This window comes from Geospiza fortis, unplaced genomic scaffold, assembly GCF_000277835.1.
Source record: "Geospiza fortis unplaced genomic scaffold, GeoFor_1.0 scaffold366, whole genome shotgun sequence".
Classification (NCBI taxonomy): Eukaryota; Metazoa; Chordata; class Aves; order Passeriformes; family Thraupidae; genus Geospiza; species Geospiza fortis.
In genome coordinates this window covers 7314-22762 of record NW_005054342.1, presented here as the reverse complement: position 1 = coordinate 22762, position 15449 = coordinate 7314, and the positions used below count along the sequence as shown (strand labels likewise).

The window sequence follows — 15449 nt, the reverse complement described above, 5'->3', positions numbered from 1 at the left end:
TAAAAATCTTTCATAGTAAGATTCTTGAAACAATATATTTGCCTGTAAATATACAAACACCATAACAGCTAGAGAACAATTCCAAAGTCTAAACACAGGCAAGAAGTCAAGAAAAGATGCTACTGTTTTTTTCTTTGTTTGTCTATCACATTACTATCAGATCCTTCTGAGAAATGAAATAAAAATTGGAGTCTACATTGCCCTTAAAATGTCTTTCACACATATTTCAGTAAATTTTCTCTAGTAAGGTAGAAAGCATTTTTTTCTGCCTACTCACACCTCTACTGAACTCAAACAAAATCCTTGAGTAAATTATGCCATCACAGCAATGTCACTGAAGCCAGAAGTAACACCACTGCAGTAACAGTATTTATTTTAATCTTCACCACTTATAGCACATTTAACTTCACCACACTAACCTAATGAAATAAATGCTATAGAAAAAAAGTAAATTAAAAAAATGCAAACAAATTTCCAAACAACCTTTCAGTAACTTTTATTGTCTTTGAATAGATCTGCACCCAAATACTTTCCTCGAAAATACAGGCTGTGTTGAAGCAGTTCCATGCTATTCCCTCTCCTCCAGGAGCTCTACATCCCAATATACAAAAGTGTTACCAGAAGAGCAGGCTAGTTATGCTCTTTCCACAGGAAAGAAATACTTTCATTTTGGTATTAGTGACCTAGTTTAGATTTTGAGTTATATCACCTGAACCCCAAAGTAATCAATTGCTCTTGGAATATAACCTACCTAGGCCCTCTGGAGGACCAAGTGTACTGATTTGCTGGCAGTTTTTCTCTCAAGGAGTATTCAGCAACCATCATGTCAGGTGACACGTAGGCACCAACACCTGTAAAAAATATTCAAGCGTTTTAGATGTAATATAAATTTTTATTAAGAACTGAAGTAAAATTCTTCTGTGGTTTTAACTCTTTATGAGAAGAATTCTTGCTTGACATTTAAAATGGAAACACACATTTTCCATCTCATTAAATCCAGATATTTTTGCAAGGCTATGCAGTAACAATGCTGATGGGTGCACACTTTATAATAGTAAAATATCATGCAAACTTCCAAGTTTCACTTTTATTCAGCTGGAATATAACCTTCTACACTTCTTTCTCAACAGGTAACTCATACATTTCTTCTCCCTCTCCTGCACCTCTTTCCTCTGTTTACACGGCTCTGCCACAAACTACAACAACTGCACGTCAGAGCAATCCATGTGAACCGGTTCATGTTCACGTGGCTCCCAGCTACACCCCCTGGAGCAAATGGCCACATCCACACATCTCACTCAGGAGACAGTCTTTATTGAGTATCAGTTCCAAGTACACAGAGTATGTAAATGACTGCATCAAAGCCTGATAAAGTAGCAACTGTAGAAGAGGATGCCAAGGATGCACACTGCAACTGTGATTTTGTTTACAGCACAAGTACTGCCATGGTGGTACAAAACTACCATACCAAGCTGACAAATTTGGCAAGGCCCGTGTCTGTCTCTGTGTGAACTAAGCCAACCTGTCATCTGTATTTTGCTTTACCCTCAAAAAACAAAAGCTCTATCTGGTTCACTCCAGATGGAGGACAGGAGCAAACTACTTGGCATGCAGAGTGAATAATCATGCTGTCTCTGGAGTGATACAACTAAGCTGAACTGACAGAGTAGATGCACTGTAAGAGCAAAGCCAGTGCAGACCTGAAAAGAGCTTGTTAGTTCCAGTTCCAACCCCCAGTCTCAGTAGTGAATTAATAGCAGATTAACTTCCAGAAAGTAATCAGCATTAATTCTGCTAGCTGCCCTGGAATAGCAGCTCTCCAGCTTCCAAGGCTTCATGCTAGTCTCCTTACACACTGGTGTCCTTGCATGAGAATTCTAACACTTAAAAAGCATCTTGTGTAATGCAGCAGTGAGACAATAAAGGATTTATATAAAAATTAAGACTAAGGAAGTCACCCCTGAATGCTAGACATTTTGCTGAATCTTATAACTCAATCTTTCACTAAAATATCAAAACTATGTATTAGCCTATCAGAAAAAGAATGTTAATGACAGTAATAGACTTGCACAGCAGTGGCACTGCAGCTGGAAAAATTCCTCCCCTAGACAAGGACTTGTCTAGATCCTAGCATGGGATTATTTTCTATCCAAATTAAAAACATCTGTTCCACTAAAAATAAAAATCAGAGTATGTGATGAAGACAGATGATCAAAAACCGTAGTTCTTAGAATTCAAAATGCATTGCAATACTTTCCGTAAGACTAATTAGAATCCAACTTAGAATCATATTTTCATAAGTTGCATTTACCAGCAGCTATGGGTTGGAGCAAAGTGATGTGCTTAGACAGTTACAGTCGAACAGGTAATCCTGAAATATTCAAGTAAGTCAGACCAAACATTTCTTTTGCAAATTTTATACAAAGCCAAATTAAATCAAGATCATTTGCCTCCCACATCTTTTCTACATATGTAAGGTCTTAATTGTAAGAAGATAACAATCTAAATTTGTACAACTAAGCATAGAGCAAGTGCCTCTCTCAGAATTAACCTTGTAGCACAGCAGGCAATTTTTTAGATTTTAGTTTAGCAATCAAACATGTAACAAAAGTACAAAGTTTGAAAAGACAGAAGCTGAATACTGTAAAAAAACTTGTCTAAATGAATTATTTACCTATTACACTGGATGTAGTTCCACCAGGACATCCAACTGTAGAAAGGCAAGGACCATTATTTCCTGCACTTGAAACATAGATTACATTGTGTTTCCACACTGCTTCATTAATCACTTCACAAATTCTCCTAAAGAAAGAGAAAGAAATGAATCATTTACTCAACAATATTGCTTTCTTCCACAGGACAAAGCTCCCATTTCTAGTACAACCTTTGACCACTCACCAAACAAGGAAACTTATGCAGCCTGCTTCCCACACCTAGCAGAGGCGGTTCCAGTACAGAAGCTGACTACAAAAACATCTTCTGGTTTCAAAAAAGGAGTGAAAACTATGTAGTGATCCTAGGTCTTCAAAAAATACCCCACACATCATGTAGTGTTGCAACTATAAAAGTTCTTTATTATGCTAAAATATTATTTGTATATGTGCTATAAATCTGTGTTCAATATATTTGTATACATATTATAAATGAAAAGCTTTTTCAATGGGTTTACTTCTTTCAAAGCCAGTTTAAAACTTATACTGCACAGTTTCTAACTTATGAATCATGTGAACCTGGATGATTCACTCTTAGCCACTAGCTGTCTTATAGAAAACTCAACAAATACAATTCCACCTCTGTGAAATTAAAATACTTTAACCACTTTAACTACTCACCCAGAATTTGGCCAGTGTGTTGCTTCTCCATAGCTGTAGTTGACAAGATCACATTTGTATTTTATTGTTTCTATCATCTGATAAAGTAAAAATGGAAGTCAAAATATATGCTAGTCAAAGAATGAAAGTAACTTCAGGAACAACAGAAAACATCTGCTTAAACTGAATTGCTACATATCTCAGAAAGACAGATAAATCTCTTGAGCCTAGAAAATAATTTACCGCAGCCAGATAAGTGTTCTTTTCCCAAAGAACTAAGAAAATTAAAAAACCTATTCCCTGAAAAGCCTTATTCTTGTCATGTTCCCAGCTATAAATCAAGACATTACCCTAAGAGAAAACTGCAGACAGCACTACTATTGTCTCAAAAATATAAAATTCTCCTTTCCTGTGCAGTTTGATTGAAGTACAAAAAGTTGCAAAAAAGTTATTGCTCACGTTGCTACATCAAAATATCCCATGAACCACAACATAGTCTTTTCATATCCTTTTCTTGAGTAAAATTTTCCTTATCAACTCATTATACAGAAAAGCTCTTGGGTCTTTCATCACTAAAAGGACTGCTATTTTTCCTCACTCTTAAGAAAAAGAGTTAATACAAACATAGGTAGATACTTGCCTCTATTCTAGATGTGAGCAACTAGAAAAGATACACTGACAACACAAAGAACTTTATCAAGCATGCAAGTAACTGCTCTCACGCATCAAGCTAGTCAGACACTGCAAGTCTGTTAGCCTGGAGAAACTCTAAGAGCTCTATGCAACAGAAGTCTTGCTTTATATTAACAAACTAGTCTTACAATATGCTTTAAAATACATTCTAGTTGGGTTTTTTTTTATGGGGGGGAGGTGGCGTGGTTGTTTTTTTTCATTTTGAAAATACTGTAGAACCATAAAAACAAAGCCTATAAACAAGTAGGGCATGAAGTTTCACAATATTCTACACTTAAATCACACTGCTGAGATTAATAATTTATTCAGTGAAACACCCACAGCTCTTATGAGACCAGTGCCAGTTTCCATTGTACTCAGTCTCGTATCACCAATCTTGATTGCAAGAATCTGAGCTCCAGGAGCCACACCATTCCGTTCTGGTTCTTCTGGAAAGTACCCAGCTGCAATACTAGCCACATGTGTTCCATGTGCTCCTGTGCAAAGGAAAAGTATGTTTTTTCAGTGGACTTCATTTGTAAGAATTCAATATACTACAGCTCAATTAATTTTCACTTATTGAGCTGTAGGCACATAAATCCAGTCAGTGGCCAGTCACCAGTGCTGCTGATAACAAAAGGGTGACAGTGTTCACCAGGACTCAGCAGTGGAGCCAGCCCTGTTCAATATTTTTTGATGGTCTGGACAAGGGGATTGAGAGCATCCTCAGTGACTGTGCAGACAAAAACAGGCTGGGCAGGAGTGCTGATCAGCTGGAGGATAGGAAGGCTCTACATAGGAATCTGGATAGGTTGGATCAATAGGCTGAGGCTAATTGTATGAGGTTCAAAAAAGCAAACAGCTTTTTAAGGAGAGAAAGGAGGCAGCAGGAAGAGAGGAACAAAGTATTAACTTAATTCCACTAACAAAAGTTACTTTGAAGGCTCAACACTTCCTACTCAAAGTTATGAATACTACACCTGAGACAACTCAGGTGGCAGGGATCAAGAATAGAAAACAGAACTGCACAGGAACACAGAAAGGAACATCTCCAAAAAAGTTACCATCTATTTAGAAATCTGAACTGCTTATGTTCAGCTCTACTGAGATGGGATAGTTTCATGGGAAATTAAGAGCATTTTTCAAAGCAAATGCATCCATACAATCCTAACCACTCAGTTTGCTTCCAAAACAAACCATGATTTAAAGAATACTCTAAAACAGGTACAGAGTGGTTGGAGCTACAGTTATAGTGACATCTGACATTAGAAAAAAAGTTTGTATAAACCTAAATTAAGATCAATACCCATTTTGTTCATGGGTATTATATTTAAGACTCTTAAAGTATACAAGTACAAAGGAGAGCAAATAAAAATCAATCATCACTCTATATTTAACAAACATAACAAAAAAGGTATTTTGAAAGAAGGTTCTCTTTAGTTTAGCTTTTAAGATGCATGTACATGTTAAAGAATACCTAAGTACACATGTTCTATGTATATATGCTTATGTACATAAAGTTGACAATATTTCATACAAAAATGCAAGCAAGTCTGCTAATGAGCTATCATTATAGATTTAGTCCAGAAAATATGAGTATTGATCTTAAAAGCCATAATAACAAATGCTGTACTACAACAGCTGCCTCAAGCCATCCCAAGTATCAGAAACAAGACCCAACACAAATTACTGCTTCTTATGATACCTACTTAGCAGCAAAATGTTTTTAAGATTATTTTCATTTACCTCCACTTGTCACAATAGAAAGGAGGTTTCCATCATCATATATATTCACTGAATAATTCAACATCTCAGATGTTCCAAAAGATCCATATTCCTGAGCCTCTTTGTAGGTTCTCAGCACTGTACAGTTAGCTAAGTCACCACTCTCACTTGTATCTATGCAGGCTCTGTTGAAATAAACAAACAAACAAACAAAAAAAGGCAATGTCCCAGCTGCTGCAAACTTTAGATGACCTACCCTCTCCAGCTGAGCACAGCAAAATGACTTCAAGAAGTTTGGTTCCGTGTTTATGGTTTCTTTAAATAGTTCTTTGAGCAACTACTTTAAAACTTGATTGTTTATAAGATTCAGAAACGATGAAGTTATCTAAATAATCTGATTTTCAAAACACTATTAAATTCAAATAAATCTGTATTTGAAGCAAGAGTATGAAAATTTAGGCAAGTTCAAGGAAGAAATTTTACAAATTTCTTTGTAAAAGAAGATGTTCAGGTAGATGTTCAGTGCTCGTACACAAACATTTGAAGTTTTACTGTTTTGTACGAAGCACATTATCAGTAAAGAAATGTGCCATGTTACATCCTGAAGTCTGTGCACAGACACTTGTTCTGTCTTATTTCACATCACCAACAGATAGTCAAAACAGTGTTATTCTGCTTCAGAAGAAAAACCCCATAAGCTTACACTCATATCCCACAGTCTTCAATAAGACTTTATTCTACCCCATCTTCATTTGGGACCAGAATTTTGTCGAGAAACTCAACTGATACAGCACTACTATTTTAAAGCAAAAAATACTTAAAACCTCTATAAAGAGGGCAGATATAAAAGATAACAAGTCTTCGATGCAAGCTGTTGTTTTATGTAAAGAACAAGATATTTCAGACAAGTTTAGTCACTTACCTCCAGGTCTCACCATCATACCACACTACACAATCATATACTGGGCCAGGATCACTGTATTTTTTCTCAAAAGAATTCAACAATTCCACTTGATTTTGAAGTTCTTCCTTTATTAGCTTATTTACCTAATATGGCAAACAAAATTCAATTAGAATATTTCCAGAATTATTACAAGATGGGTAATCCTACATTCTTTTCTAGTGCTATACATTTTTTCATTGCTTTCTCAGGAATGTTAGACTATCCTAGGAGTCACAAAAATCTAGAAGTTCAATGGCTTTCAACAGTGCACTATTTATTTTTGGCATATTAGGTACAACTACTTCTAATTTCTGTAAATATAACATTTAAAGCCATTATTTTCTTAAAGACTATTAAATGATAATGTAGTATCTGAGGCATTTCTGGTACTTCATTAAAATAGTACACAGTTTACACAAGAGAGAATATGTTTAGAAAATTCCAACTTTGAACAGAGCAAGGATGGTGGCCTCAAAACATTGCACATTAAATTAAAAACAAAACTTACTGAAAATATCCAACAGTTTTTTTGAAGTAATCCTATTTTCATATTTGACACCAACTCTCAAAAGTAAACAACACTAAGCAAACTGAACAACCACGCATACAAAGACTTACAAAACTAATCAGAGGATACACTGGCAAATTATCTGCCAAAATACCCACAAGTATCTTTCTTTCACTCATCTAATGAAACATTTTAATCCTGTCAACCAGCAACAAATTGCAAAGAACAAGTTCATAAAATTAGGCTTCATGCAAACCTGTGAGGGAGAGCTATGAGCTGCATCAAATTCTTCTTGTTTCCTACAGGCCTCTGCTAGAGCCAGCCTGTGAACAGGATCCCAGAGCTTTTCCTTGCGCTCTTTCTGCAAAATAAAACAGAGGTTCCTCAACATACTAAGAAATATATGTCAAAGTATGAAGTCTATAAAGATAATTAGAAAATTCTGATTTGAGACAATGGCTAAAAAAGTTCCATACAATAGTATAAATAAGCATAAATTGCCATACAATTTAAAAAAAGGGGCTATCAGTAATTTCTGTACTTCTCGCCTCAATGGACCACTGTGAGAAGGATTTCCAAGCCACCCCCTGTTGCTCTGACAAAATCACAGAAGAAATTGAATAAATAAAAATCAGAGAGAATAGCATTTAAGTGCTGGTTAGCAATCCAAGTATGTTAGCAAATCCCATGCTGCAGTGTTCTAACAAAATTAAGAAACAGAACTGTAAAATATGACTATATACCAGAAAGAAAAGATAATTCATCCTTACCTGAATCCTCTCCTTAAGAGCTTTAGGATAGATATCATAACCATTTTTTATGCCAATGTGATATTTGCCTGAAGGATTTACCCAGTTTGCTGGAATCTACAGAAAAGTACATTTAGAAATAGGTTAACTAATGACATTAAAAGAACTCCTCAAACAAAAAAGCCCAACAGTGCGTAAGAGAGCTTAGCAGAACAAATCTGCAAATACTGCCAATTTAATTCTCTGTCTCCATAACAGTAACTACTGCACTGTTCCAACAACATGACATGGCATTTTCAATCAGTATCAGTTCATGTGACACTGCCATTGAACATCTTTAAGCATTAGTTGTTCTGATAGTTTATTTTTAAAACACAAAGCCCCAGCTTTACTGAATTTGCTGGGCAGAGGTCTGGGGAAATAACAGTACTATAAGTGAAACCTAACATGAGCAAGTATGGTTGGAAGCCATGACTAACATCTGAATATCTCATTTTACAACTTCATGCAATTTAGACTGTGTATATCAGGATCTGCTCATCCTAGTAACAAAAGTAAAAGAGCAACAGATTTAGCCTTACAATCATCTTCTGTGCAAAATTGAGAAAAAAGCTGACAGTATGGAGAGATACAAAGATGCGATGCCCCATATCATGTCATCAATCCACTCAGGAAATCAAGAACACGTAAGCAACATCAGTTCTGTGTACCCAAGACCTCTACTACATTGTGTCCTTTCTGGAAACCCTACAGCATTTCTGCTATGCATAGTGAGAATTCAGTGAGTCTACAACTAGGTCGTCACAGACTTTTCAGACTCTAAATCTATTCACCACGAGCTTAACACAATTCCTCTTGTAGCTCATGCAAATGTGGAAAATACTAGCACTTTTAAAGACACTACTGCATCTGATATTTTTAAAGACACTACTGTGTCTGATATTTTTTTATATTAACACATTTTCTTCAGCCAATTTCCAAAGCTGCATCGGATACTGTTTTGAACAAATAATTAAATTATTATCAGGCCCCCCAAAAAGCCCTGTACACACCCCTATTCAGCTACAGAATATATTAGAAATAAAGACATATAAAAAGTGCAAAAAACACTAAGCGATCAACATGAAGATAAGCAAATGCCGCATTAGCTTTGGGTAAGATCTGGTTAGCTGGTTTCAGTTGGGCTAGGGTTGATTTTCTTCACAGTAGCTGATATGGGGCTGTTTTGGATTTGTGCCGAACACTCTTAATAACTCAGGGATGTTTTAGCTGTTGCTGGGCAGTGCTTGCACAGAGTCAAGGTTTTTTCTCACCCATCCCAAACAGTGAGCAGGCTGGAGATGCACAAGGATTTGGGAAGGGGCATAGCTGAGACAACTGATCCCAACTTGACCACAGGGATATTCAATACCATACAGCATCATGATCAGCATATAAAGCCAGGGAAAGAAGGAAGAAGGGGAGTAATTCAGAGTGATGGCATTTATATTCAAGTCACATTTGTGTGGAGCCCAGCTTTCCTGGAGATGGCTGAACACCTGCCTGCCCATGGGAAGTGGTGAATGGATCCCTTATTTTCCTTTTCTTGCATGTAAGGCTTTTGTTTTACCTATCAAACTGTCTTTATCTCAATTTCACCCTTGTGATTCTCTTCTCCCCATAATGCCAGGGGAAGGCTGAGTGAGAAGCTCTATAGTGCTTAGCTGCCAGCTGGGTTTAAACCACAACATCTGGTTAAAAGAAAGTAAATTCTGTAAAAACCAAAACAGGTGCTAAATTTGCTGTTAACCAAAGATGATGTCCAGTGGTGTCTCTGTACCACCAAATACTCACCTTTAAAGCTCTTCCAGAAAGACCAGTAATTTCTCCATCTTTAGGTTCTGCAATGGTACATGTAGTTACATCACCACTGCCCGTAGTGTCAATGATATCAATTATCTTCGGTTTCCCATCAGTTGTAATCTGAAAATATGAGCACAGAAAAATTGGGAAATGTACTTGATTAGTACTTTAGCACACAAACCAGGAAAGTTTTGTTGTTAAAAATATCAATTAACTTTTTCAGACACCCAACCTTTAATTGAAGGACATAAAACCAACTTGAACTCAAGATAAATTTTCAAATAACTAAGACCAACATGTCCCACTTTCTGGTTCATACAAATCCACTTTTTTCTAATAAGGATTTAAAAGGGAAAAAAAAGTAAAAAAACTCTATCAACAAAGCACAGGCAGCTTCAATTTAAAACCAAGCCTAAATTTGCAAAAAACCTATTTGCAAGAACTACTATTTGTTTTCATATTATTTGCTGTGTTGCTTGTGACCCCTTTATTCTGGACAAATTTTATAGTAACGAATGCACAAGTCAGAAAATGACAGGTGCTGAAGTACAAGCTCTCACAAACCGGAATCTCTTAACTGAGCTTAAAGGAACCTAAAAGGGACACAAGTTACTATTACCTTATTTTCCTCTTTCAAAGATTCTGCTTTGTGTTTTAATCCATTTGCACTGTTAGCAGCTACAGCTATATACACCTAATACTTCTATAAGGAGTCTGGAAAGATGTTATAGCAGCCTCCCAGGACCTAAAGAGGGCCTATAAGAAACATGGAAGCAATTTTTTAGACAGCACAGGCAGTGATAGGACAAGGAAGAATGGCTTTAAACTAAAGGAGACTGTCAGACCAGTTTTAAGGAAGAAATTTTTCACTGTAAGAACAGTGAAACACTGGAACAGGTTGCCCATAGAGGTAGTGGATGCCCCATCCCTGGAAACATTCAAGGTCAGGTTGGATGGGGCTCTGAGCAATCTGACCTAGTTGAAGATGTCCCTGCTTCTTGAAGGGAGGCTGGACTAAACAGCCTTTCAAGGTCCCTTCCAACCCAAACCATTCTATGATTCTATCAATTGATCATACATATATATTTTTACAGTTCTGTATCAAAGACTGATTCAAAAAAGAAGATATCAATCATCTTCCTAGTATTTCCTATACGTTAACTAAACTGAAAGTGAAAAGAACTTCATATTCAGAAAAGCAGCAACACTTGTTGTTTTCTACCATTTAAATATATGGTATTTTTGCCTTTATTCTCTATCAATAATTTTGATGTTCGATATAATATATGGAAGGTTGTTTCGTTCCAATAATGCTCTAGAATTGTGAATTCAGCTACTGGAAGCTACCAACACATTCAAACTGTTTCATAAAAGTCACTCTGCTGCTGCCAAAAGGACAAGAGTCAGGTTCTTATCCCATCTCAGCAAACAAGGATAGATACTTCCATGGTCTCAAATTCATGGCTTAAAAAGAACAAGTAACAAACAAAAACCCAACCAAAACCCATACAATCCAAAACACAATCTCCTAGAAACTTAACAACAAAAAACCAACCCAGACAAGTAACAAGCAACACCCCTAATGAAAACAGGCTTAAATAGCTTAAAAAAACCAAAAATAATAAACCCCAAATATTCCAAACCCATAGCAACCATAAAAACCAGAATCAATTTCATTTCCCAGAAGGTAACAAATACTGCTTTTGAATAGGCTTGCTAGGAAGAACTTTCATGACAGAAACCAACACTCTACTCTGTTCACAGAAATTCACTGGAGAAAATCTTAAGAGCATCTTAACCTGGTAAAACTTCGACCAATTGATAGTTACATAGTAGTGAAAATTTACTTGGGGAACAGTGTGTAGGCACTAAACCATACACTTTTCACGCAAAAGTCAAGAGCTGCTCCAATACTAAAACAACTGCAAGTCAATCCTGACATTAGCAGCACTGGACACTTCTCAATATGCCTCTACTCAAAAGTCAACTATTCAGTGATCAAAGTATAAGAAAACAAGAATGAAAATGTAATGCAAGGTGACTTGCTTGAAGGGGGCAAGTTATACAGCAACAGGTGGCCAGAACACAGATTTATGCTGCAGCAAGCTTGGATAGTTTTAGGAGTTGTTTCCTAGCCTGAAAAACGAGGTGCAACTCCTCCACTCTATGGCTCTCTGCCTCCTAGCTGAAACCTAGCAGGCCCACACATGCATGTGAGTTTGTACTGTCAGAACCAAGAAATCAGTGCCTTTCAGTCAGACACAAGAAACTCAGAGTTTCAGCTGGTCTAAGGCTCAATTCTGAACAGCAGCAACCCAGACAGATTCACGGTAATTTAGTGCAAGTAACCGATACGGCAGCTCCTGCTACCACAAACTGCTCTTCGGCACGCTGCCCACCAGCAGCAATGCCAGAGTGAAACTCAAGAGTTCAGCTCAGTTTGCTTTTGCAAATCTTGTCATTCTGAGTTTAAAATTATAATAAAAAATTGACCAAGTGACCTTGATCAATTTCCTTACATGAACAGAACGGTCCTGAAGTAATGAATTGATTACACAGAGAATGTACATTCTATTCCCGTTTGCACTAAAATTTTTAAAAAAGAATTTTTATACAATTAAAAATATTTTATACTGTGTTTATAAAAAAAATCCCCAATCCTGCCTTAATTATTATGGCTTGCCTATAGGCATTTAAAAAACAAATCAGTAGTTTAAAAGTGAAAACTACTTTGCTGTTTATATATTTCTGCTTTAAGTTTTAAAATCCTACTTACGTGTTAGTTCTTTGTAAAGCAGATAAATTAGTAAACTGAGAACACTAAAATTAATCTGTGTGCATAATCTTGGCAACTGATACAGGTTATAATAGAAGTAGAGGAGCACCAGTATCTTTGACAATCACAACACAAGAAAAAGGAAAGCTAGATGTATTTTAGCATGTTTTTGCCAGCCCATACAATCACTGACTCCAACTGACAGCTACTGCAGCCACAAGAGATGAACAAGTTCTTCAGCACTTTGGTCACGGGACAGCTGATCATCATCATCACAAACAAAATCATTTCCAAGCAATTTTTTTAACTCAGTGCTGAAAAGCAAGTAAAACAAAACTAGCTGCTACTGCTAAAAAGCTGTCACATAAAAACACAAGTTAATGTTAGTAGATAATAATTCCAAATGCCACTTCACAAAATAAATAAATTTGCAAGAAGCAAAATGAACTGACTTACCTATCATGAAACATAAGAAGCCACAATAGGAACAGGGAAAGGACAGGGTGGGGCTGAGCAAAGACTATACCTATACAACCACAACACTCCATTAAATGCACCTAAAATTTCATCAGTCACTGTGCCTTAATGAGGCATTACAAACAATGACTTGGCAGAAAGTAGGACATACATTCTACCAAGAGGACTGAAAGGGGGAAAAAATTCACATGAAAGAAGCAGACAAACTAAACCTTACAGTTGGTGTCAACTGGTGGAAAAGCAATGGGAGAGGAGGTGAAAGGAATTCCCTACAAGGCACTGGTTACAAAAGATTCATAAAGAAAAGGAAAATAAGTACAAGCTAGAATAACATTTTATGTGTCAAAGAAAGGCAACCAACAGACAACAGATCTAAGAAGGTTTTGTTAACTATTCTCTCTATAGCAGCAAGCGTCCAGGGAAGAAAAGAAACATAATGATATTTCCCTGTTAAACTCTGTCCCCAAATCTTTCTGTCCCTCCAAAAGAAAACAAACAGTGCTATCAATGTTTACAAACCAACTCATAGAATCAACAAGCAAAGGAACCCTACTCAGGAATGAAACACTATGAGCAGCTAAGAAATTAACTGCTATGTTTTGACTAAGAACTCCACTATATCCAAATCACAGTAGCTCATTTTAGCTTGTAATAATTATTGTCATTAACCAGAACTCCAAGTTGTAATACCAATCAACCTTGCTATAGGTTAGCAACTGATTCAACATCTTACAGATCTAACTCTATGCCAGGCCAGGAACTGACAAGAAGACTGACATTAAGAAAAAGCAGCAGCAGCAAAGCAGGGGTGTAAAAAAAAATTCCAAAAATTGTCCCAAGGTTAGAAACTACTTATTGCAGTACAGCTATGCTGCGTCACGGCCTATGCCCAGGACACTGATTCATTGCACTGAGCCAAAATGTAAACTGGCAAATGCTCCAGAGAGTGAGAACATTCTTTTGCTGAAGAAACACCTACAAAGCTATTCTAGACTGGGTGCTGCCTATGCTTCCTTTATAACTCCCTGTGCAGTAAGTCTCCCCTGGCTGCACTTTAGCGAGCCCCTAAAGCCAGGTCTGTTAAGTGGGCAGTGTGAAAAGATCACACAACTTCTTACATGTTTTTCTAACAACCCTGCAAACTTACTCTCACCCACTGCAACATGAATTCCCCATCCTGCTCTCCAAACCTTTTATTTCTTCTACAAATCATTTACTGCACTACCTGAAATTTTATCCTGTGTGTAAAGAAAGTAAGTTGGAGAAAACTCATATGGTCAACACAGAGATCATGATGCTTCATAAATACCCCTTATGAACCTTGGGTTATCTATATCAGAACAAAGCTTCCCACTACTGCCAATAAATTCATATTGGGGTTTTGTTGCTGTTGTTGACCACTTCTCATTCATAACCTCTAAAAACTTAGGGGTTTTTGCTTTTATATGTGAAACTTCAGAACTATGCACATGATTCAATTTATATTCACACCTTCCTAATTGTCTTCCATTACTTTCTGCTCTGCCCATGGTATTATCATATTTTCCTTATGGCTAGCTTTCATTAAGATTTCCAATTACTCTTCCACTTACCCACAACTTCTTACCAAAAGCACCAGCTTCATTTCAGCTTAAATCAACTGAAGTTACACCTGACCGCTCCTTCCCTTCATCCAACCTGCCCTCTTAACTCATCGTCTAGTCTGACTGCATCCCATAAGGAGTCATTTCAGAACACGGAACTAATGATCCGCCAGGGTCAGGTCCCTGAACGAGGTCACTTAGGAGTTAATTCCACACCAAAGAAAGGATGGAAACCAACACAAGCCCTGCTTAGTCAAAACAAAACAAAGGATTCAGCGTCCAAGTGAGTTGCGTACAACTCCGAATCATTCTTCCACGGACCCTTATACCATCACTAAGACAAAACATGTTGACAAAAAATCAAAAGCAGCAGTGACACAAAGGGCCACATGCAAACTTACAAGATAAAAAAATGTTAAGAGACAAGGGTTATAAGAAGTAAGTGCTGAGAAATGACCAAACTGACATCACACACAGATATTTACAAAACCGACAGGGAGACACAAAGTTGGCAGATCAAAAAAAAAGCTGACAGAATCGAATTTGATACAGACTGTTATTGCAATAAAACGCACGAGAAATATAAAGACGGGTATGCAAATTGTGCCATAAATACACTTTTCATGTAAAACACCTAGGCGGCTGCGAGTAGCCTGGAGCTACCTACTGCCGAAGCAAGGCTAAGGCTTAACAAAAACACAAAGCGTTCTTTTATAGTGAGCTCTGCGCGAGAGAAGGCAGCCCAAGAGATTTAAGTGCTGTAACACGCCTGCGGACGGCTGAGGAAGGAGCAGGATCCTCACAGCAGCAGCACCCGGGGCGAGCGGTGCGGATCTCCGGCCACGGCATCTCCCCGCCCTCCC

The 15449-nt window shown here is 37.2% G+C and overlaps 1 protein-coding gene across 1 annotated transcript in view; it reads right to left on the bottom strand.

The window, feature by feature from the left end:
* Positions 1–15449, bottom strand: part of TPP2 (tripeptidyl peptidase 2) — a 52734-nt gene that overhangs the window by 36397 nt on the left and 888 nt on the right. Inside the window, exons 2-10 of the mRNA XM_031058355.1 lie at positions 9742–9870; positions 7930–8025; positions 7416–7520; positions 6631–6755; positions 5730–5893; positions 4326–4480; positions 3333–3409; positions 2675–2802; positions 752–851 (exon numbers count right to left, since the gene is read on the bottom strand). Of these exons, the coding sequence (XP_030914215.1) occupies positions 752–851; positions 2675–2802; positions 3333–3409; positions 4326–4480; positions 5730–5893; positions 6631–6755; positions 7416–7520; positions 7930–8025; positions 9742–9870 (1079 nt within the window). The remainder of the gene's footprint in view (positions 1–751; positions 852–2674; positions 2803–3332; positions 3410–4325; positions 4481–5729; positions 5894–6630; positions 6756–7415; positions 7521–7929; positions 8026–9741; positions 9871–15449) is intronic.